The following is a 25480-nucleotide window of genomic DNA, read 5'->3' as shown; positions in this document are numbered from 1 at the left end:
GAGGTAGATGAGGTAGATGAGAATCCACAAGGTTATCAACCTTAAGATATGCATTAAAATACTCTCCAATCATGCAGCTACACCCTAATAGCCACATTAATTTACATAGCTTATCCATGTATGAATATTCAAAACATTAGCAAATGTAGTATAGTGACCATCTTTGTCTTGCACTGCTCCAGACATGTAAAAGTTTTTCCAGCTCTAACCTTGGTGATTCTGAACATTATGAGGATGTAGACTGGTAGTTTAAGCCTGATGAGATTCTTTAGTCAAAGTATTAAGAATTTAGCTGTTAAAAAGCAGGCCTCATGCCTGAACTGCAATAGCTAAGAAAATTGTAGATCAATTATTTAATGTTTTCCAAGCAATGGTAAAATAATCTGTAGAATAATTATTTGTAATCAAGACAACTACAAATCTCTTATCTGTGTAATTGTTTGGGTATTAGTGTCTCAATGCATATACCTTTAACTGATGAAAGATCATTAAGTTGATAATATCACTGTCCAAATAGCTGAAGAGCAGTGTTTCTGACTAATTCATAGAAGGAGTTTCTTACTCCTCCTGTTCTTGTTCAGAAGCATGGCACTGGTCTATCTTTGGCACTGGTATCTGTCCTCCCAGACCTTGAGAGGGCTTGATAGTTACAATGACTACACATATACACTCACTATCTTTCCCACAGACATAGAGATTTCCCAGAAATAATTCAGCTTTGTTCTATCCTCCTCATTTAGCAGACTGTCATAAGACCCTGGAGGTCCTGCCGTCCCGATGGCAGGTTCCACTGCAGCTATTCTGCAGAACCAATGGATGTTCCAACTGCTTCTTTGGGCAGACTGGTGGCCAGCATGACACTATCATGCTAGTATGTACTGTAAATGTAGGCAGGATCACACAATACTAATATCATTATGCACTAATTAGCATTATCTCACCTACTGGCAATACCAGTCTTGAGCAGTCCTGAGAACATGTACTCTCCGCCTATCTTGTCCATTCCTTCACACTGGGTCCCCTTCACCAAAGTAGCTCATGTGAGAGTGAGCAAGCCTCTGCTTCAAATGCAGAAAGGGAAGGTTAAAAGCAGGCCACAGCGTTTTCTTCTTGCTAATGAAATTCCTGCCTGTCCTCAGCAAATGGCTGATACAAAGCCAAACTCTTGTCTGTGCTCAAACTGCAGGGGACTGAGATTTCTGGAGGGGAGTAAGAAGGTTGGGTAGACTTAGGAAAAAGAGCCCTGAAAGTTAAATGATGGGAAAAGCAGTCCTGCAACCATGAGCAGGAGGTGTTGGTGAGAGTGTGTAAGTACCTTTCTACTACAGCCTTCAGAATGAAATTAAGACCCTACATTTACCCTAGGGCAAGATTTCGTCTCTCTAAAAAGGTCACATCAGCTGGTCAGTAGTTTGTCTCTCACTCCCATCTACAAAACTCTCGACACTTCCATCCCAGCATGATCCTACAGTTAATTTATCTTGTGAGGCTTGGGGAATTTAGTGGGTTGTGTTTTTGTGTTTTTTTTTTTTTTTTTTCCTTTTGTTGCTATCCATATCAATTAATATCTTCTATGACGATGCACACATCTTGGAATCCACAGAAGGTAATTAGCATTGAAGGCTTGGGTTAATTACCTCTTAATGGAAAAAACAGAAAGGCTTATTTCATGCTTATCTTCCATCAGTTTTTACAACAGGGAGAGGACAAGGGCCAGGTTGCTTCAGTACTCTAAAACAAAGACCAGTGTAGAATTCTGTCTAACAATGAGACTTTACAAATATGCTCAACGACAGGCCAATTAATTTCAAACCCAGCTTTTATGATCATCAGTTATGATAACTCTTTCCCTCAGAAGGATGGAATGCATTTGTGAACAGATCTTCTAACCTAACAAGAAGGTCTTTAAACTCGGTTCATGAGTGTTAGGTACCCAAGTCAAGAGGTGGGTAAATGCTAAAACTGGAAAATGAATGCACGGAAAAACACTACAAGAGGGACTTTCTTATTTCTACTCAGAAAGGAGGGCATAAATATACCTCAAATATCTGTACAGTGAGAGACAGAGCCTGGACAACAAACAGAAAGGGGGACTATTTCATGCGTAGTCACTGGCCTGTGACATTGTTGGAAGCACAAAGACTTGGTGGCCAGTAGGCACCATTGCTGCCCAGACACAGGCTGCTTAGGAAGGAGAGGCAAGAAAAAAATAGGAGCCCTCCTCTTCTTGAGTTCCCTTCTGTGTGTATGGGTCCTTGGCCACACAGAGCTCTAGTATGCAGCCAGAAGGAATTGAGCATGCCCTCCAGATCAGAAGCCTTCTGATTCCGCACAGACATGTGGGTGTCCCAGGTACGCTGAAGCCATAAGGAAGTTTGGTTGCTTCAGGGACTGTGCAGTATCAATGCTTCTAAATAAATCCAACATGCAATAGATTTTTGCGGTTACTGGAATATAAGCTTATTGAAATGCTTTAGTTGGGGGGGCCTAAATTTGCCTAAATTCTGTCACAGGTGTTCAATGTAGTACCTATGGATTTTTTCAAGACTTTTAAATCTTTTAATGTTACTCTCATGTTGGATTGTATTCTGTCCAAGAAATAGGGGTTCCACCTCTTTATGTTTTTCAGTAAAATTCTTTAAAATCATGATTACTAATAAAGCCTGTCAGTTGAGATGTTACATTCTGAGATCATCAACAAAGATTCATAATAAAAAAATACCATTTTATATAATTTTTAAAGATTCAGGGTGGTCAGTTACCAATCTTTTCAGTCAGAATCCCTTTTCCTAAAAAATCCCTTATTTCCTCAGAAAGTAAAGTTTCTAAGGAACAAATGAGATTCAGTGATGTTGCTCATGTAAGGGCAACACAGAAAGATGAAATAGTGTATATTCCTTTTAATGGAGTTTACTTTTATAACTCAAGTGTTGTTGTTCCTAATGCCTCATCAAGCTTACAGTTTCAAAAATTCAGCTGATGCCTGGCTACATTGTGGTTAATTGTTGTCTTGCATTAAGAAAAACCACACTTTTGCTTTAACTACAGCATTCTTATGCAATATATTAATTGATTCTGGACTCTGCTATGTTCTGCTGAGCAGGAATTGTAGTGTTCTTGATCAGCCAAAACACAAAAATAAATACTGCTCTTCCATTTTAAAAGAATACAAATTTGGTACATACATGATTTTGGTTGTTCTTTTTTTCCAAAAAGCAATTGGAAAGTAGACAATACCATTACACTTCATTGCTTAAACTACACATTTCCCATAATGCCCCATCAATTACTTCATAAATGTATACATACATTTGCTCTAAGATGGGCTGTAAGGGTTTATCACATGTGAGTGGGAACACAGACGCTATTTCTCACTATACTCATGTTATAGAATTCAACACATATTTTCTAAAAATAAATTATAAAAATAACCAGACAGCAAAGCACTTGGGCAAGAATCATATCCATATGCATACAGTGTACATCTTGCACACTCTATTCATATTATTCACTCATTTACTTTAAGTTAAAATATGTGCTATGCATCTGTGTGGAAATAATATGCCATCAATATACTAAAGGCTAAAATCTTAATAAAACTTTAACTTTGCTTAGAACAAGGGAGTATTTGCATTAAAATTAAATTAACATTATTTTGTTAATCTAATTAATATATTTTTGGAATATTGTTTTCCAAAGACAAGTCATCTCTTTTACATGTAAAATAACACACTTGATGAGAATACAGTTTTACTTGTTCAGTAAAACCAATACCTACTTCATATATTATAAAACAGTCATCACCATCTGGTTCTGGTTTTTCCCCTTTTTTATAGTTAACTACCAATGAATATAGATACAAGTCAATAACAGTAGTGCATGCATTTAGCATGTTTAATCTAGTGATGTTCCCCAAATCTACCAAAGTTCATGGCAAAGCTTTTGTGAGCTATTCAGGATTTGTCCTGTTGTTATTTAATGTAAAAAAATTAATTAAAGCTTAGCCATATGCAGATCAAAATTAAGTGACTAAAGACCTGAAACAGAACTAGAATTACTCCAAATGGACCTCTTTGCCCTGTTAAAGGAGTTGACTTTTCAATGAAGTCCATGATCTCATAAAGACTTAAGAAAATAAATTGTATACAGATGAGGAGGAGGGTAGAATTCTAATGGGCTAAATGTATATGAAGCAATTTGTTTGTCATTCTCTATTAAATTGCAGATTAACATGATAATTGAATGTAATTGTAAGAGTTTTCCCTAGAAATCAATCACTAGTCAACATTTAAATCATATTAACAGAAGAGTCTAGGGTTGCCAATTTGAACTGATAAAATTTTAATATCATCCAAATATCATTGATACTTGTTTTATTCTTATTTCTGGGACCAAATCCCACCTCACAGTACATTACATATTTTTTTTTTTAGTCTTTCTATCAGTGTGGGCATATGTAAAAAATGGGAGGAAGTTTGTAGGACTTGTCAGAGGAACTTAAATGCCTGAAAGAGAGAAGGACCTAAATGATGTGCTTTTCTATTATGCATTAGAAATCAAATAATGCCCAATAGCATTTAAAATACAGTGAAGGTAAGGAAAAAAAATATACCATCAACAGTTTGGAACACAGATTCCTACATTAAGAGTTTATACAGCAGCTTTTCGCAAGCTATTAAATCATACAGAAGTGACAGGCGTAAGGTTTCTTAATGCATCCAATCTATTTACCAAAAGTTTGGTAAAAGCCTTAATATGGCACTGGCTAGGTCAAGAGTGAGCTTTTCTGCAAATTCCACTTTTAGCATGAAAAAACTCCAAGTAGGATGTGGAGAGGATGATAAGAGCAACCAGAGTTGTTATGGTTCTACTGAGAAACATATCTCAGCCCACATACAGAGAGTGTACTAGGAGGCATACAAAATTAAACCCCTTAATTCTGAAGATAGTCTGCAAAATCTTTTTCAACAGTTTTCACACAGAATTACTTGTGCTAAGTAGAAGCACTTTTTTAACTCTTTGAAATTCCAAAATACTTGAATTTAAAATACTTTGGCTTTCTCATATTTTAAAATTCTGATTGTTATTTTAGGATAAAATATTTTATATCAGGATTTTTTTAAAAAGCAAAACTTAGAGGCATATATAAAGTGAATCCACATTATATATGAGAATCCACATAATCTGAATCCACATTACATATGAGAAAATGAAATGACAACGAAATCTGGCATTCCTCAAAACCATAAGAGTGTTCAGAAATTTCATCCAGAACAGCCTTCTGAAGCTCCTGTTCCAGATAACTGTGCAAAAGAATCAGTGAAATAGTTTCTGTGAGAGTGAATGAATGAATACCATCTTCACTTCTTTGGCCATACCTTTAAGGAATTCATCATGTCACAATTAAAAGGTTACAGAACTGTGATAATTATAGATAGATACAATTAAACCCACCTTATTGAAACAAACCAGATCTGATCAATAATCTTGTACGTTCCTTCAAGGTCTGCTGTTTCTGCAATCAAAGGAATTGCACCTAATACCCTAAAATGACTTTTTTTACATACTTGACTGGGTATTAGTATAAAAAAGTACGTTCTATTGTAAAAGATGGTGCTGGAATCTGATGATTTGAAGCAGAAATTATAGGGTTTTTTTTTTTAAATATTGCTGCATATCTGTGGTTCAGCATATATGTATGCAAGAGACATGCTGACAGTAAGATTTTTCAAAGGACTCAAATAATGGCTCATTATACTCTCACCGAACTTCAAAGAAAGCTTCTATTGATTTCAGTTGAAGCGGTGGTAGTTCAGTGCTTAGTGCTTTAGAAAAGAACACCTATGATAAATATGTTCATGTTTTAAATGCTGGCTTTCTCAGGATCCTGCTATGCTTGAAACTTTTGCCTTTAGGTCATCTATTACAATCTGAGCCACACTCATAAGTAAAATTCCTGCCACACAACAGCTGTTCCAACTGAAATAAATATCTATCTGATCTAATCTAATTGTAATTTGTAATGCTCGTGACATTATAGCAGCGAACTGCAAAAGTGGTTTCTTAGTAGAGTTCTCATTGGACAGACTGCCTTTTCAGAAAACTTCAGCATTAACTGTGATTAAGCATTAAACCACTATCACAGAGAGACTAGGGCTACATGCACATGTGGCCTGAAGCACATGTGCCTCTGCAGGGAACAACTAATTTCTCCTAAACCATTCTAGGTTCAGCCATTACTTGGCAAGATGAGCAAATAATGCAGTTATGGATGCCTATTCATGTCCATAGCATTCTCTCTGTAATGTGAACCTATGGCCAATGTAAATCTGTCAGAAGAAAGAAGACTTGCTACCCCCTCTGCTGAACAGGCAGACTATAGCTTAAATTGGTTGTAGGAAAAGGCAGTGAGAGAAATGGAGGCAGGAGGACAAAATCAAAGGCCAGCAACTTAGCAGTGGTCAACCGCTAGCAGTGAAATTTCAAAGTGCATTTTTTAGCCTTGGCTTATGTCAGGAACAGATTGTGCTTCCTCATCTCTGTGCCTGAGCAACAGCTTCAGGGTTTTGCAGCAACTCATTTTTCCATAAAGAAAAGCAAGATACAACAGTGACTTGAATGCTTAACAGTTCCTACCTGTAGATTTTCCCAACTATATTTTCATATACCTGAGGCAGATTCTCAGTAGCAATCCTAGTATTCAGGCTGGTACCATTCATCTTAGTGGAACTCTACTGGTTTACTTCAGCAAAGGCAATGACTTGTTTTTGATACAGTTTGTTATTATATAATAAAGGTTTTTTCTTTTCTGGTGATCTATAGATTATGGAATTTTGCAGTTGAAAGCAAAAGACATTACTGAGTACAAAATTCAGTTCTGAATCAGTGATGCTTGGACTGGATTTTGTTTTTCTACCTGATTCTTATAAAGGAATCACAGGTGGAGAATAATAGGAAACATCAACTTTTGAAAACATATAATAAAATATCAAAATTCTAAGGTAATATTACTGTATAAATTTGAAATTCCATGAGAGTAACTTCCTGACATCTTACTAGTTTCATCCTTATTCAAGTCTCACAGAATCACAGAATCACAGAATTGTCTAGTTTGGAAAAGACCTTGAAGATCATCCAGTCTAACCATTAGCCTAACACTGACAGTTCTCAACTACACCATATCACTCAGCGCTATGTCAACTCGACTCTTAAATACCTTCAGGGATGGGGACTCCACCACATCCCTGGGCAGCCCATTCCAACACCTAACAACCCGTTCTGTAAAGAAATGCTTCCTAACATCCAGTCTAAACCTTCCCTGGTGCAACTCGAGGCCATTCCCTCTTGTCCTATCACTTGTTACTTGGTTAAAGAGACTCATCCCCAGCTCTCTGCAACCTCCTTTCAGGTAGTTGTAGAGGGCGACAAGGTCTCCCCTCAGCCTCCTCTTCTCCAGACTAAACAACCCCAGTTCCCTCAGTCACTCCTCGTACGACATGTGCTCCAGACCCTTCACCAGCTTCGTTGCCCTTCTCTGGACACACTCGAGTAATTCAATGTCCTTTTTGTAGTGAGGGGCCCAAAACTGAACACAGTAATTGAGGTGCGGCCTCACCAGTGCCGAGTACAGGGGTAAGATCCCTTCCCTGTCCCTGCTGGCCACACTATTTCTGACACAAGCCAGGATACCATTGGCCTTCTTGGCCACCTGGGCACACTGCTGGCTCATGTTCAGCCGGCTGTCAATCAACACCCCCAGGTCCCTCTCTGACTGGCAGCTCTCCAGCCACTCCTCCCCAAGCCTGTAGCGCTGCTGGGGGTTGTTGTGGCCCAAGTGCAGCACCCGGCATTTGGCCTTATTGAAGCTCCTACAGTTGGCCTTAGCCCATCGCTCCAGCCTGTCCAGGTCTCTCTGCAGAGCCTCCCTACCCTCGAGCAGATCAACACTCCCACCCAACTTGGTCTGTAAGATCCTTTAGAAAATAATAAGAAAACCAGACTCACACCACATAGTAATTATCTAAATCTTTGGATTTATAAATAAATATATTGAGATATATATATGCATCTTTGGATTTACCCTTTCAATATGAATAATTTGTAAGTGTGACTACACTATTTTTAGAAATATTGGTGCAGTTTCATGAAAATTAACATTTTATATTAATCATGTTTAAAATACAGAATGCGTAAACAAGATTTTGTTCAGTAGCCTTGTAAATTGATACACTCTCTTGTTTTTAAAAAGATTCTAATAGGTACATTGATTGATTCTCGCCTGGTATCTGAATTGTTGAATTATTAATAATTTTTACAAATGTATTTACAATTAATCCATATGGTTCTCAGCATCTTTCTTTGGGTTGGAGAATGGTGGGCTTTTTGCATCAGTGTGAAAATGAATTAGAATCTAACAGCATTTCTAAAGATGACCAGTTAAATTGGAATTGCAATAAGCTTTCTGTACATAATGAAAACAATCTAAAACTTAATTGTGTAATTAAACTGAGTGCTTCTGGTAACAAACTGATAAGTATCTTTTAATGACCCTATAAATCTAACCTAATCTAACTGCTATTTAATATCTCACCTGAACTTAAGGAGGATATTCGCTTTGCTTGTTTGTTTGTTTCAGAAATTATTTCGGAAATTAGTATATGGTGATGTTTCCATTTTTAAAGGGATTCCTATATATAATTGTTTCATATATGCTTTCTCATCATCCCGGAATATAAAATTAAGGTAGCATTGCAAACTGTAGTCAACATTTTTGCATTTTAAATATGTTATTTGGAGCTCACAAGGATTCCACTGTGATCAGTCAATCCTGTTTTATTCATCCTCTCAGTTTATCGTGAAGAATTAATAGATTCACAAATTAGAAATGACAATTACTTCTTATTCAGACTGCCTAATTTCTGCTAGATTTGTTTACTTAGGTGGACTTCTTTTGCTCAGTCTCAAAGGGTGATTTAGATTACCAGGCCTCAAGCACTGCTTAATTCCCAAAGATGCCTACAAACAATGACTGTGTTTGTTTTGACTGTGGAGTTACCGAGGACACCCAAAGTCTTCTGAGCATCTCAGAAATCAACTACTCAGAAGAGTTAGGTTAGCTGTGACAGGAAGATGAGTGGAAAGATACCTAATCTCTGCTCAAGTCCCAGTGGGGACACAGTCTCTAAAAATCTATTCTGATTATGTCTAACTTGACCAATTCAAAATGCCACTGGAGAATGACTAGAAAACACCTTTTGTTTAACGTTCGAGGAAGGAGACCCAGGAACAAAATTTTTCTTAGGCTGCCTGGATCTGAGCATCACAAAATCTTTTCTACAGTTTTCTCTAAATCCAAATCTTCAGTTGGATTTGTATCTTTCATGCTAAAAAATAGTTTCAGATGGGGTGAATTCTACACCTACTTGCAGCTTGGCCACCATATAGTAGGAATGCAAGAAATACACATCACTGACCAGTGCACATCACTATTGACATTCTCAGTGGATGTTGAACACTCAACTTTACGCATATATAAAGGAATGTTGCTAAAATATGCATTGATGTTCAGTGGCAAAAACCTTGTTTAGAAATTATTTGAACTTTTATGTAAAGGAATTTCTCCAGCTCGGTCCTAATTTTGAAATCATGAGGAGTTTATGGTTATCTCCACTGAACTGAGAATAAAAGCCAAAATATATAAATTAATTTTGGCTCTTTCTGGAGCTGCTCAAAATATGGGAGCTTTTTATCCATTTAATTTGGTGAAAACGTAGGTTTTTAAAATGTCAGTGCGGTTTTGTGCAGTTCTTTCGTTTTGATCTCTCATAAGTGATTTTACACATCATAGAAGCAAGTAGGTGATTTGAAATATAAGCATTACTTTTCATGTTATAAACCGATTATTGCTTATGACACATTAGGAAGTAGTAGGTATGCATAGTCACTACTATATTGATATTTTATACAATATAGTCAACTGAACTCTTCCTAAGGGAAATTATGAGAAAATATTGCTTTCCAGGAGAGGTTGTTGAAATCAGTTGGAAGCAACCTATTAATTTCAGTATGTTTTCATTTAGTTCTAGTGAACCCTTTCAGAGGATTTTTAACAGAAATAGGCATGTAAAATTAAGTAACAGTCCAGAACAAACAGCAAGCAGTTGTAGGAAAGAGGAGATAGCATAGATTATTTCCTGAGCTGCAGTCGAGGGATGAAAGGGAAGATTACATGGATAAGTTTTATAAAGAAAACTTTAAAACCATAAATATTTACTATAAAAAAAACAAGTGCTGAAAACCAAAACCTGTCAACAGTATGGATTCTGAAAGGATTTGTACAATAAACAATGTATGTTTCATGGAAAGCAGCTTCATCTTTCTCAGATGAGAATATTATGAATGGGTTAGAAATTAATTAAAACTGATGAACTGGTAAAATCTATGACAAGATATTACAAGGAAGTTAAAAAGATGAATAGAAGAGAGGATATCCAAAAGTAACCAGGACGAGACACTTAATCAGAGATGGTCCATCAAGCAAAACGGGAAAGAGATACAAAACTGAGGAAAGGATATTGTGTAAACCGCTTATTTAAAATAATTACATAATTTTTTTGGTTTGTTCTGTTTCAATCATCAATAATGTGGCTGTAGGCTCCTCAGGTGTTTCATATAGATCATCTCGAGGAACATACAGTGTATAGATGGAAATCAACATCTGGAACAGGAAGATGGTGAACTAAGGATATTGTAATGTATGCTATTCTCATGTCTGTCATCTTCTCTAAGTGTGGAACACTGTTCAAGCTCACAGATAAAAACAGAGATTGGCTGGACCAACCAATACGGAAAAGTTGTTGCTCACACACACAAAAAATATTATTAATTGCATTTAACTATTGTTTCTTTTTTTTAGGAATTTTAATCATGGTGTTTTAGCAGCACAATATTTGTGGAAAGAAAATTGAGAGCTTCATATGGGAATCCTATTGAAACAAAGCTCCAGGTCTGCTTGCACAACTATTCCCAATAATTATTTTTGCATTTATCCAGGAACAGACATAATCAGCAAGTAAATTTGAGCCATAATGAGCCAGTCAGGCTTACATGTTCAGCATCAAGAATCTCACTATAGAGAATGGTTTGTTGTTAACTCTTAGGAAAGTAAGTAGATGTTAAAAATGCATACAAAAAGATAAAACATCCACAGAAGCAGCTACATACTAACTGAAATATAAAGAGGGAAAACACAGAATAATTGCATCGTACATTTATGCTCATTATAAACTGTTTTTGGATTTCCAATGATGTTCACATGACATGGATTTAAGTGAAATATTATTACAACATTTGCGAAAATTTTTTAAATTTTATTTTTAATTCTTCACAGGAGGAATTTGTATCATTCCAGGAACATGAATTTTACTGCTAACATTTCTTTTAGCACAATACATTCATATCCCTGCCCTCAACAAATATATATTTTTATTTGTCTGTCAAGATCAGTCATTGAGTTACAGAACAAAATGGAAAGAAGTTTGTTAGAACTACTTACCTTAAGCACAGAAAATAACCATGCAGAAAAACTTCTTGATTATTCTGCTATGATTGAGTGGAGTCCAACATCTGACCTATTTTATTTTTTGCAGTAACTCATATTAAACAACTTTTTTTCTCCAAGCAAAGTAAATGGTTTCATGAAACTAGGTTATTCAGCTGTGAGGACTGGAAAGAGCTTGCAGCATCTGCATCACAGCTGGAAGCACAAAGAGAAAACTTTCTTTTGTGTTTAGAAGTTCCTAGGTAAATGAGGAGAGTATGTAACCATGTTTCCTCACTATACACCAATTGCAGGTATTTTAGACACCGCAGTAGATGACTTTCCCCCTGCATGTTTTTTTCAGGCTCCTGAGAGCTCTTCTACCTTGTGAAGCAGATTCCTCTTCTCTGACTTCTGCCATGCATGTAACAAGTACAAACTTTCAAGATGCCAGAACTGTTAGTCCAACTTTTCTACAGGCAACAGTCAACTGTATTACTGTCACACTTTCCTCTGTCCGCTACCAGAAACTATTACAATAACCTCCTCTATCCTCCTGCTGAACAAGACTGAAGACTCCAAAGAACCAAATCATCCTATTGAGATGTTTCTGCATTAATTTAACAGTCGTATCTGAGACTCAGATGAGTCAAGATCCTTTGGAAAGTTTGAGGAGAGGGAATAATATTGAGAAAGTAACTTAAAAAAAGACAGTGTTGAAAACCATCAAATAAAATCCCACAGTACTGACAAGACTACCCTGAAGGGTCAAAGAATTAGTAAGAGATCTGGAACACATGCTAGCCTTTTATGTTTGAAGATTGTCTACACTGTAAAAAACTTAAAAAAAAAAAAAAGAAGAGGAAAAATTACTTCATCTGAGCATCACTAATTGGTCTTGCACTGTTTAGGATGTTCCAGATGAGACAGAGAGGCTTGCTGGGATTTGTGGGAGATGACTGAACTTCTAGTTATGACTGAGAGGACTTCACTGCCTATCTTCCTCTATTGCAATACTGACTTTTATTACCAATCTCATGGAAATACTTTTAACAGCACTTTTTCTACCTTTCAACTGCCTTCCTGCCCTACTTCTACTGCATTTTTATTGCCCCATTTTGTCCAAACTATGCCATCAGTGACTACAGTATTTTTTCTAGGAAGAAAATATAGGTATTTCTAACACAAGGATTTAACACAAGTTTGCTTGCTATCATTGTTTGTAAATAGATTAATTTCATTGGGGTCACTGAATTTCACAGTTTCACGATAGACTCCTTTTTGTAAGCATTTGCAGCTTTAAATATGGTTTTAAGATAGCTGGAAGGAGAATGATATTGTGAGGGGGATTTCTTCTTGCTTTATTGCATTCTTACTGCCATTTAATGCTGCTGCCATTTTCAGAAGAAATGTATAAAAAATGACACAACATGAGCAGATAAAATTCAAAAGCACCTTTGAACATACCATTGGACCTTAACATTTCTTTTCATAAACTGTGTAAGGACAGAATCTTCTTAGAAACACAACTCTTACAGAAACACCAAATACAAAAAATGTGTACAGGATAAGGTTAACAACAACTCTGTCAAAGACAAGATCCTAATGACCCTCAACAGTAAACAGAACGAAGCCACATTTAAATAAGAATGGCTGAAATGACACAGTGCAGTGCAACACCTGCCATAAATTTTGCCCAACCATTCATGAATAAAAATGTATTTCCAACTGCAATTATGGTCCTTCTCCTAAAGAAATAATTGTTATGGACAATCTAACCTACCAGTGACAACCTTCAGTCTTCTGGATACTGAAATGTCAGTTCTTTTTCTATGGCTTGATATAATCAATGTAAAGTTAAGTTGCACCTCATTCATACTGCTCTTGATATCCTTCTGAAAAGAAGGGCATTCAAAGTAGCACTTATGTTTTGAAGGAAGTAAGCAGCGGAGTCAAAAGATTTTTCACTGTTGGAGAGTGACCGCAGCACTCTGCATCCTATTGACATAGTGATTTACAACAAACTTGAATGTATGCAACTGAGTGAGAGAAAAGATATGGGAACACACATATGGAGATTTAGGTACTGTAATCAGGATTTTAACTGAATACCTCTCCTGGATGTTTCAGATAGGTTAAACTACAGCTGGAAGTAATACTAATGTCTTTTGTGTGATATGGGTCTAGAGGATTGTTGAATTCAAATGAAAAAAGATCATTCCACAAGCAAAGAATCATTCCTTAATTTTAAGATTGTTAGGATGTAAAAGAATGGCAAGTTTTGAGTTTTAACAATAAATACCACAGAAATTGAAACAGATACAGAACCAGCTAATCTCCACCCCTGTTATACTTAATTTTAATTATATATTGCCTGCTTTTTATATGGGTAATTAATAGGACATTGAATGGTTGGTGAAACATCATTTTTTGAAGAGTTCATGTGCGAAAATACTTTATGCATACTCAATATGCATTATTAATCCCTCTCTGATGCCCAGCAATTTTTCAGGAAGAATCAGTTTTTCTCTGAAGAACTGCCTTCCGTCTCAGAAGTGCAGGAGCAAAAGCATCACCATTACAAAATCTTTTTTGTTACCCCATCAGTCCAAAGAGACAATTGGAAGGGTTCTAAGCAAGTGCCTGCTGTCACAAACTGTTCATAAACAAGAAACTGTTTGTAAAGAGGATGTCTCAAACAACTTGAGTGGGACGCCCTGTGGGGGAGAAGTGGAGCAAGCTCGGCAGAGGGAGGGTGGTGGGCCATTTCTCTCCCCCTCCTTCCCGTTGTTGCCCAGAGACAGAACTTGCCTAACTGTGCAGGTACAAGCCAGAGAAAATGAGAACCTTCTGGAACAACCTATTGCGCATGCGTAAGAAGACTATATAAAGGCAACACCCCACGTGTGTCTTTGTTGACCCACCACCTACGGACCAAGCTGGTTACTCTGCGACAACATGGGATCCAAGGGTGGTCATTTCCCCTTTTCCTATCCCCTCCTCCTCTCTTCCCTCTTTCCTCCTTCTGCTGTCTCTCTTTCTTACATATATTCATGTGTATAAGTTTTGCACGAATTGAATTGTGATTGGTTGATCATTGATGGGTTATTGGGAAAATAGTGTCATTGCCAAAGTGCCTTTATTCTTTTCCAGGATGGTTATCAGTTGATTGTTGCCAAGTTGTCTCCATTCAGTCACTAATAAAGTCACCAGCACAACTGTTCCTCTGAGTCGTTGTGGTGACTCGGCCTGCCCTGTGGCTCTGCCGACAAGAGACCGGTGCTTCCACTGGCATGCAGGCTCTCAGGGAATTCAAAAGATTCACCCTCCTCGTAACTCACTGCGTCGGACAAGACACCTGCAAACCTTGTTAGAATCACAGAGATCTGAAAATTTAGAAGAGCTGATTCAACACCTGCGCTAGGACTCCTGCTTCTTGCAATCTGTGCTAATGCAGTGCTGTGATCCAGTCCTCTCGCTATGGCAAACATCTTTAGGAGGTCCCTGCAAACCCAAACATACCAGATCAAGCTTGCATTTGTGCTAAACTGTGGAAATATGTTTTTAATTGGAGAAGGCTTATACTCTTAATCCATATGTTCCCATACCACTGGTCCAATTCCCTTGGGAGTATGGATCTAGGCGTTCAGCAAATAAATTGTTTATATAACAGTATAGAGGTGCTTTAAGTTGCAACTTAAATCAAAATCAATTTATCTTCTCTGTCTTCGTATCACAAAATATCTTCTCTAGAATAAAGTATCTGCTTTAGGATAAGCACAATCATTTTTTGAAATTCACTCACTGATTCTAATGGGAGCTTAGTCACCACAACGCTAATAGATACCCACATTTAGACAACTATACCAGGAATCTTGATCTTAGATTTAAAACCACCTAATGGGACGTGAATCCTCAGATCTGAGAAAATAATTGGATTGAGAGAATTTTACTAGCCAGTAGAAAGTGATAATCTGCTGTTTAATTTTGAGGATTTAAGACTATCACAAACTTTCCTCTCACTTTCATGCTGAGTCTTCAAACTCTTCCAGTGCTAACAAGGATGATCCCAATAATTTACAATTAACAATATAAGAGCAATATTTCTTCTTTGAAAACAGAACCATTATGTAAACATAACGTATTTACCTTATGTGAGTGGAAGCTTTCTGGAAGAACATGTTCAAGGTAGACTAAATAATCTCCACAGAAACTGTTTTCCAGTAGTAATATATATTACTTTCCAGTTTGTTATAATCAAGGTCAACTTACACATTAATACTTCCAATTTTCAAACTGTCATAACACCTCACAGACTATTATTATGTAGTCATTGACATACAAATATTGATGTGATGATGAAGCTTTCAGAAGCCTTCAGTGTATTAAAATGTACTCAGATTCTTAGTCATGGAGGACATCAATCTCACACAATTATTAAACATACAAATTATCTAAAAATTTGTTATACTTATTTTACTGATGAAATGGCTCCAGGATTTAAATTATTTATTACTTACCCCTGTTCTTTGAACTTCCAAGAAAATCGCTCTTTGGAATGATTTCTCCCACACTGCCAATTCGCTGCCCAGCTCTACATTGAAATAATGACTCTTGCCATGTCCAACCATAACACTGAAACAATATGGCCTCTGGTCTTCAAGATCAAAGTCCTGATGAATACCTAAATACAAGTTTGCTTGTAGCCAGCAATCATCAGCAAGCCAGAGCTGAAAGACATGTTTCAGTATGTGATTCTTCATCTAGCAAAAACAAACAGTTAAATTAACATTGTCTTCTGCAAGTGATGGGTACTTGGATATGTTATGTCATTATGTTAATAATTACCTTGAAGAAATGTTCTGAGAATTAAGTATTAATTTCAAAGACAACTTCTCTCTTTGCTTCTTATTTACTTTACCCTGTATCATGTAATCTAAGCAACTTCTGCAGTTCCTAATTACTGTCAAAAAAGTTATCTAAGCAATACATACATAATTTAAAAGAATTTTGTAGCAATGTATTGTTTACAGTGAAAAGGAAGGAAATCCCTGAATTGTTTGAATACAGTTCAAGAACTGTGTACCAGCTTTACAGGAGAATATAACTACTCTGTTTTAATTGGGTTCCAATATGCTAAACACCAAGGAATGCGGTAATTTATCAAGCACCCAAGGGCTAATTCTGGAAATGACAACATGAGCTTTCAAATGTCCCCTAATAGCTGCCAATGCTGCTCTGCAACTACATGGGGAATGAAGTGAGATCCTGCCATCACCTTCAAGATGAAGAAGAGAAACTTCACATTAGTCTTTCATAATGAAAAATATCCCTGTAACAGAACGTTTTGTAAATGGAAAGAAACTCTTACAAGGAACTTCCCTAATCTTTCAAGACTTCATTGATTAGAATAAATATAGAGAAAAAGAAAACTGAATAAAAAAGCTACTGCTTATACATCTGAGTACTTTCACTGACTGAATTTCCAAATTACGCATTTTTTAAAATTTCTATTTATCAGATAGGGCCCCTTCCTATCTCTGTTTCTCCATGATGACATGGGGCAGAAAAGATTGAAAGAACAAAAGAAAGTAATTGGCAAAAAGAATGTTATTTCTTATTTTCTAAAGGCACCTGCAAACAGAATATTCTTTCTCTAGCACTCCAGGTTAGGTGTAGGAGTCTTGACTCCAGTCAAGCAGATCTGAGATAAAAGCAGTCATTCTTGATTGGACTTAGGTGGCTTTGAAAAGACCAGAATGCAGCTTTCCAGTAGTACCCAAGTCCTAGAATCTTGTAGTAAGGATAAGCCTTATAAAGATTTAGAAGTTATTTTTCCAGGACCTCTAATAGTCCATCATACCTTATTGAGGCTATAGCTGAAACTCCATGCACAGGAAAACAAACAAACTGGAATTTGAGCATCCAAATGTAATGTAAAATATTTCTATACATGTAAAATAAATGCTTAAATGTCCAGGGTCTTGTATCGCTCCTGTTCTAGATGCACACACAACCACCCTTGCAGGACAGCAGTGAAGATCCACTTTTTAGTAATGAAAAGCAGAGGAAACAAACGCTCTGCTAGCACACCGTCCTCTGTGTAGTGCTCTCATATTCACAAACAGGATTAAAACACTGAGATGGGAACTAAAAATTTTTCTTGTGCCAGTGAATTACTCAATAACACAAAGCTAGCAAATCTAACTTTATGCAATTTAGTCAAGTTAAGCTACGGATGTTTTATGGGGCACCTCAGAAGCAGCACATAATGCCACCAGGGTACGCAGCACTTTGTTGTCAAAAAAGGCCCTGCAGCTACCTGAGGAGAGAACAGTCTTGAGGAAGTTCAAAGTTATTTTACAACTATCCTTTGGACTGGTGAAAAGGAAGCTGAGTAAAATACCTGCATATCATCTGGTGTTTGGCATCTATAGAGTGACAGGTATTACATCTATATCTGCTGCAAGACTCAGTGCTGCTCATCCTGCCTCATGGAATACTATAGTAATATTTTTTACCTTGCATGTGACAATCTGATGTGTGAAAATACCAGGCAATAAAAGAAAATAAAATGTCTTTAAGACAGGTGGCTTTTAAAAATGCATCTAATATTCTCACCCCTGAAAAATACAAATTTTCAGTAACAGTTCCAGTAAATATGGAGTATGAGGCAAGGTTTAGGAAGAAACACATGAGATAAAAGAGATCACATTTTCAACCACATTTCAAGTGGTTGTTATCACTAAATGTCCAGGAATATGCAAGTGCATAACATATACATGTGAATTTTAATTCACATATTTGCATACATATGTTCATGTATGCAAGTGTGTATTTATATGTATGTATGCACACACACAAGTTTAAAATGTAGCAAACATTCTGTTTTAAAATGTAATTTACATTTTGGATTCTTATTGTCCATGTTTAACTCTTGTGTCATAATAAACATAGGCAAGAAGCTTACGATTAGGTAACAAGCGCACCTCTCCTTAAAATCCATCTTTTGTGAGAAGATACAATAGCACTCTCCACCACAGCTTTGCACTAGTTCTAACCAACTTATGAAAATCCTTCAGAACACCCTCCCCAAACAGCAATTTTTACAACATAAACTCCATCTTTCAGTCTGCAATGTAGAAACCTTAATCTCTTAACATTTTTTCCTATCTTTTTGGATTTGCTCAGGTTGCCTTATTGTCACTTATATCAAAGAATCAACAGAAAAAATGTTAAAGAGTGGAATTCAAGCTGTTGCACTTTAGCTAATGTATTCATGAAGACCGGCAATTATGCATTAATTTATTAAAATGTCAAGAACATTAAAGAGTTGAATCTCGGGTAGTTTATTTTCTACTTCTTTTTCTTAATGAAAAAAGTATCACGGAATTTACTTTAAGGATAGATTATCCTTGAAATTACCAGAATATTCAAGGAAGGACTGAGTTTCAAATTAGTAGTAACATTTAAAGGTGAAAAAAACAAAACCAAAGCCCAAATCACAGCAAAATCTTTTCAAAAGGCAAAATGAGTATATATTTCATTGGTGCCTGACTTATTTATCAGGAAAAAGTAAATTTAAATAAAATATTAAGGAGACTGAATAAATAACCTGGGACAGAACCTCTGCTCTTTGCTGCTGTCTTGATGATGTGCAGGACCTGAAGTTGCCCACATGTATCCAGCTGAAGATGTGGTCACATTAAAATACTGCTATGCCTACAAGAATATGGCTGTGCTCCTGCAGCCTGCACTGTGGAACTGAGCTCAAGTCCTGAACTCCAGGATTGCTATTTTCCCGGCATGACACTGGCCAAGACCCTTCTCTCTCCCCACTTTTGCCAGAGAAGAGAATCTTCCTCCCCTGTCCAGGGACAGCAGGCTTACAAGAGAGAAAAAACACGTAGTGATGGACTGTGAAATTGGCATCTGACATCAGCAGAAGCTCTTTTAGCAGTCAGTTAATGGGAGTGACACCTCTGTAAAATGCAGATGTCAGCTCATATTTGAGATTTTTTTCTAGATTTCTATCAAATTAAGTGTGCTCCTTGTTCTATTGGTTGTAACGTCACCATGTTTGCTATTTTTTTTAAAATTTTTAAATCACAGTCAACAACACTGGTGTCGGAAACATGCTTATGTTGTTGAAAGTCAGTTTGGGACATATAGTTGAGCAGTCAGGACATGGAAACTCCCTGCCACCCCATTCTTTGAAGAATGTGGTCATTTAGCGTTACAGAGAACTCACCTCTATGCTGAACAGGGCAGTAAAGGGGAATGGAGTGTTATTGTCGGGTCTTTCAGCTTTTATTCTTTTTTTGTTTGTTTGTTTGTTTTGTTTTGTTTTTCCTTCTGTAAATTAAACAAAACAATCCAAAACCAAAAAACTTAAGCCGTTCTCCTTCAGCACAATGATAAGTCAGGATCTGTACAGGTGGCAGAGCAACAACCTTCCTTCTCTAAAACAGTACATGGTCAAAAGAGGAACAGTAGAGAGTACGACAGGAGCTGGTGAAAACTCAAGTTGATTTGTAATTTTCCAGTGAAACAGCGTTTTATCTAAAAAGACTGATTTTTTTTTTTTTTTTTCCCACCTGTTAATATGTTTGGTTTTACTCTCTTAGGCAAGGAGGCTGTCATGTAGCCTTACTTCACTGCAGTTTTTGCTTAGCTGGCAGAGAACTAGCTTAATCTATCTATCTCATGCAACTTGTTAGAGAGTATCTTCTGTAAGTTGATTATTTAAATAGACTGCTAAGGTCTTGCCCAAAATCCTTGCTTGGGACAAGCTAAACAGAAAACATGACACCCTTGTGTCATGTGGTGGAAAAAAATGAAGAATTCTATGGTACACAAATGCACCATGATGCCCTTTGTAAGATAAAACCTACTATAATATTTGCATATGACCTAAAAATTACATAATTTTATTCCTCCAATTACTGATATTAAATAAAAGTATCTTTATATAGATCAGGAATTACAGCAAAAGCATTCTGCATCACATTCACTTAAAATTCTGAACCACTAAGAAAAAAGCAATATCCAGCTTCATTATGTTTAGCTGTGTGTCTCACCTGTATTTCATATGACCACCTCTAATACTGAAAAATTTCTTCAGTATGGAAGCATTTTAGTAACTTGGTCCCTTGGAGCTTAATTCATTTTCCATATTCTCTTATACTTGCATAGCTAATGCACTAGCCATTACAAATAGGCAAATAGATTTTTTTAACAACAGATGAACTATTTGAATGTTAGCTACACCTAGTTAAGATTGACCTGAGCTTATCATTAACAGAAAAGGCAAGCTTCTTTACTAAATAATATCATTGTAATAATTAGGAAACCTACCTTGTGAATTTTAAATAGAACCTCACAGAGGTTATAGATTTTTTCAGCTCGTACCCAGTCTAGTGTGCTTACCTATAATATCAAAAGAAAATATTAATAACACATTCTTTATTCTAAAATCATGTACAGATGACTTCTACTGAATGCTCTAAACATAGGCACATTACTACATTTAATATCCAGCATTTAGAAAAGACTGTCAATTAGCATTCAATTTTTACAAGAAACAGCATCTACAGGAGTCTTACTATAATTAAAAGGTGTTAAATAATTTCATTGATGTTTTTCCCCATTATTACAAGAGTATGATGGAAACCTCTTTGCAATCTCTGTGGGGAGTTACATAAGCGTATTTAATTTCCAATATGCTAACACAGAGAACCCAGAGTTTCAAACGCATTCAGCTTCATGTCTCAATTTGAAAAAAATCTTACAATCAACACACCAAGTTGCATTCCTAAATTAAGATTTGAGTTTATATACACTTGGGCAGCAATATCTTAGTATTTATTTTAAAAACTGAAAAGTACTATGTGACTGCAATATTTGAAATTAAGAAGAATGTCAGCTGTGTGCTTAATAATTAATGAGAAGACATATTTTTTGTTTTCTTTTTATTTTGTTACTTTATCCTGTTGACATGACAGTCTGTTAAAATTTGACAGTTAGAATGATATTTGAAGTTTTCCCTAAAGTCTAGTTCATGATATAATGTGATAATCTGTTTTCCTTCAAAAACAGTATATACACTATATAGTTGAAAGAAAAAAAATAAAGAAGCTATCTATAAGAGGATAGGGGAATACACATTATTTTGATTATATATTTTAGAGCAAAATCCTAGTTCTTGGTGAATGCACAGGAATGGCTGCATAGACATACAAAGAATTTGACTAAATTGTAACTCTAGGGCTTTTAAGCCATAGAAATCAGTGTTTCAGTGACTCTAATGGCAACTTGGATACTTTAAAATACTAGGGCAGATGCAGCTTTTCCTGTCCCCACCTTCCTCCCAAAGGAAGAAAGCAGAAAAATTAAATTAAATTATTTAGGTAAAGTAAAATTTGGCTGTAAAACATCTAGCTTCTGTGGATGAAACTTAATTAGGAAAAACCTACGAAATTCAAGAACAGATTCTTTTTCTCTGTATTCACAGTAGCACATAGTTGACATATAATAATCAATCTTGTTCCTAATGTTTTGCATGAAGATCAACATGATTTTTCTAAAATTTATTTTTAAGTTGAATTTCCAGGTCTTCATAAATTCTAAACCATTAAGCAAAATGGTAGTAAAATGGTGCAAATCCAAATCCCTACAACACTTAGGAGCAGACTGATGTGACTTCTACTGGTTATTAAATGTTATTTCAGAGAGTGCTGTTGGAGGACCAATGTGAACTTGGTTTCTTTCTAATCTTATACGGTCTTATGTTGACTCCCGTTGAAACTAATGAACATTATTATTGAGTAGACCTCACAGCTATATGTTTCAAAGCAGTGTTTCAAAATTCACCTGAATTCTTTCTTCTTAGTGTGGAAAGCATCTCATCTAAATTAAGACATCAGAGGTATCTAATCTTAACAACCTAATTTAATTCTTAATAATCTAATCTTAATTTCAACATATTGGGAAACAAGAAAAGAAGTTTCTCTAAGTTTAGATTAGATCTTTAACTTCTAGGTGACTAAATTTAGATGAGATGAATCACCTATTGCAAATGGGACTGAAGACCTCTGGAAGAGAAACCACATCTCTGGAAGAGAAACCACATGGAGAAATTCCACCACCACATCTTTTCAGGATATAAAGGGACTTATATTCCAGGGTTCTCCATTTGACAGTTTTTATATTTTAACAATCAAATGAGAAACATCACTTGAATACAATGCATGGAGTGGAATATGTAAAACCATGTTATATACTTAATCTTTCTGTTATATTATAAACAATTTCTCACCATAAATTAAAGCTCAAAACATTGCATATAGCTACCTTTAAAAGTACTTAGTACTACTTTAAAGGAACTTTGTGAAATTTAAATCTAATGTTAACATTTTTAGCAAGTGTTTTTAAAGCAATTTTAGATATTATTCTTGTCCTCCCATCACTTCATAAAATGTAGCAATTTTCAGAGTCATACATTTCTGATTTTTAGATTTCTGTTACTGTTTTCCTTCTAGTAAGGTTGATTCAATATTTTATTTGAGTTTTGGTTTTTAATTATTGCTAAGAGTAAGCAATAACACAAGTTTAGAAAAAACTGAAACTGAGGAATTATAAAGCCAATTCATAAAGAAATATACATTTAAACATGCTCACATTGAGCAAGTACTGCAAATCTTTGCTTAATCCTTATTTACAGGGAAATCTTTTTTAGTTTGATGGCTGTTTTGAAAATAAAATAATGAAATAATACAGGTTTTGGCTCATTACTGCTGATCTTCAAAAAGGATCTTCATGCTTCTTGCAAAATAAGGTTTACAGCCTAGAATGGTGGCTAGTTCATTTTTTGGTCTTGAATTTCTTGAAGGGAAAGATTCTTTTCAATCTCAGTTAAAAGTAGGAGAATCCTTCATTCCTATTAGTGGCTAGACAAGATATAAAAGCATAAGCACCAACTTATTTGCTGTTTGTGAAACTGAGTTTAGTGAAACAGGCTGTAACTTAAAAGCTGTTGAGACATGACTGAACTTTCATTTGCTCATATCATTTGTTTTGATTCTTGAAGATTAATTTAAACTGTTGGGGTTTTTTGCTGCTATTAATGATGCTACCACGGACAATGGTGACACTGCTGCACCATTAAATTAGCTCTGAATACTTCAGCCTTCTCCCCATTATCCTGTGCATCTCTTTCATCCTTTGATTCTCTGTAACCTCTTATGACTTTTTCAGCAGAGATAGCTAGTGATGACGATAACTGTCAGCACCTATATAAGCCAAGATTTTCTTTTACTGTATGTCAGAGAAAGGCTACCATACTTAAAGCCAAGAGTGAAATAGTCTGAATATCATAGTGTGCAAGGTCATCAGGAGAACACAAATGACATGTTGAGAGGGATTTTAAGGAGGGGAAGCAAACATACTACAAAGGGATACTAGAATCCAAAGAGACAGCTGACATTATTTATCCTTTTCTCAGAACTATCATAGCATGTCTACGTTTAAAATGTTATTGTTATAGACTGAATTGCTTTAGAAAAAAAATCACAAATGATCATATACTTCTAGTCAATGAGAACAGCTGGAAAGAAGCAGAAAAGTTCACAGAAGTACAATACCTTTCATTTGCTTTAAAGGAGGTTTCAATTTGTTGCAGGCTTATCCATCATCACACATTTAATAACTGGGTAATGATAAGTAACTAAGATGAATGAGGTACTGAAATATATTCCTTAGGCAATTAAAAAGTTTTTCTCAAGTTGCCTTGGAATTTGTCATGTAGGTATTCTATACATTGCAATTTTCTGCATTTATTTTAGTACGACAAGAGAATTATTTTTTAGTAAAGGATATGACAAAATGTTTCAAAAAAGATATACTCAGAATGAGTCACTTAGTGAGACATACTTTCATTCATATGAGTTTAGTTTTGATGAAGTGTCAAAAATAGGGTCAAAATACATGAAAGTACCAATTAGCATTCACTAAGCTTCCACTTTAATTCTTGTTTGTCTAATACATGAATCTATGACCACCAGTAGCTGAATGCTATTATTATTATCAGAAGACCAACTCCTTAGCTAACTCAATGCATTATGTGATGTATTGAATACTTGGTTTTGCAGATATTTGGATATATTAGTCCTTTCAGAAAGATTGTAAAAGAACACATTTGTAAACTCATATATAACACTGAGCTAATCATGGAGAGAATAAAAATGAACAAAGATAGAAAAATAGGAACCTGGTTACAATTTTAAGTCCATAAGGAGAGACTGAAATAAGTATGTAGAGTTCCAAAAGTGCTAAATGTTGCAGAAGTACTTTTTACTTCATCATGAGTTTCTGTAAGTTCTTTGAGTTTTAAAAACAGGCATTACAGTGGATTTTTGAAAAAAAAATAAACTACTAAAATATAGTTTTACTTAGACCAAGTGATCTCAGCATCAGTTCAGGCTCATATTCCAAATATACTTAGCTTTAAATGCATGTTAATCCTTGATTTTTCTTTAAAAAGTTATGATAAAAAATATAGAGGAAAATAAAAAGTTAAATTCATTTTGATGCATACATGTAGTAAACAACAAACTGAAAAACAGTTACTTCCTAGAAAAGAATTCTGCAATTATAAAATAGTCATAAAATACTTTCATGCCTATTCAGAGATCAGTACTAAAGGATTGACTAGACATGAGAAATAACTATGGGGTGCATGTAAAATAGAATCACACTTCAAAACTTGGAAAGCCAAAGGGATCATAACATACTATTTGAATTACTGTGAACATTGAATGTGATTCTAGAAATGTCCAGTGCCCCCCAAAATATTAAAAAAAAATTTGAATATATTTAAAGAATAAAACGTAAAGAAAAAAAGATCAAAGTAGTTGTAATACTTATTACTGGAATACAAAGAAT

At 35.6% G+C, this 25480-nt stretch overlaps 1 protein-coding gene across 1 annotated transcript in view; it reads right to left on the bottom strand.

The window, feature by feature from the left end:
* Window positions 1-25480, bottom strand: part of SNTG2 (syntrophin gamma 2) — a 301458-nt gene that overhangs the window by 18576 nt on the left and 257402 nt on the right. The window contains exons 13-14 of the mRNA XM_074820798.1: window positions 20897-20968; window positions 16060-16302 (exon numbers count right to left, since the gene is read on the bottom strand). Of these exons, the coding sequence (XP_074676899.1) occupies window positions 16060-16302; window positions 20897-20968 (315 nt within the window). The remainder of the gene's footprint in view (window positions 1-16059; window positions 16303-20896; window positions 20969-25480) is intronic.

This window comes from Strix aluco, chromosome 3 (assembly GCF_031877795.1).
Source record: "Strix aluco isolate bStrAlu1 chromosome 3, bStrAlu1.hap1, whole genome shotgun sequence".
Lineage (NCBI taxonomy): Eukaryota > Metazoa > Chordata > Aves > Strigiformes > Strigidae > Strix > Strix aluco.
This window is presented reverse-complemented; position numbering and strand designations above follow the sequence as displayed.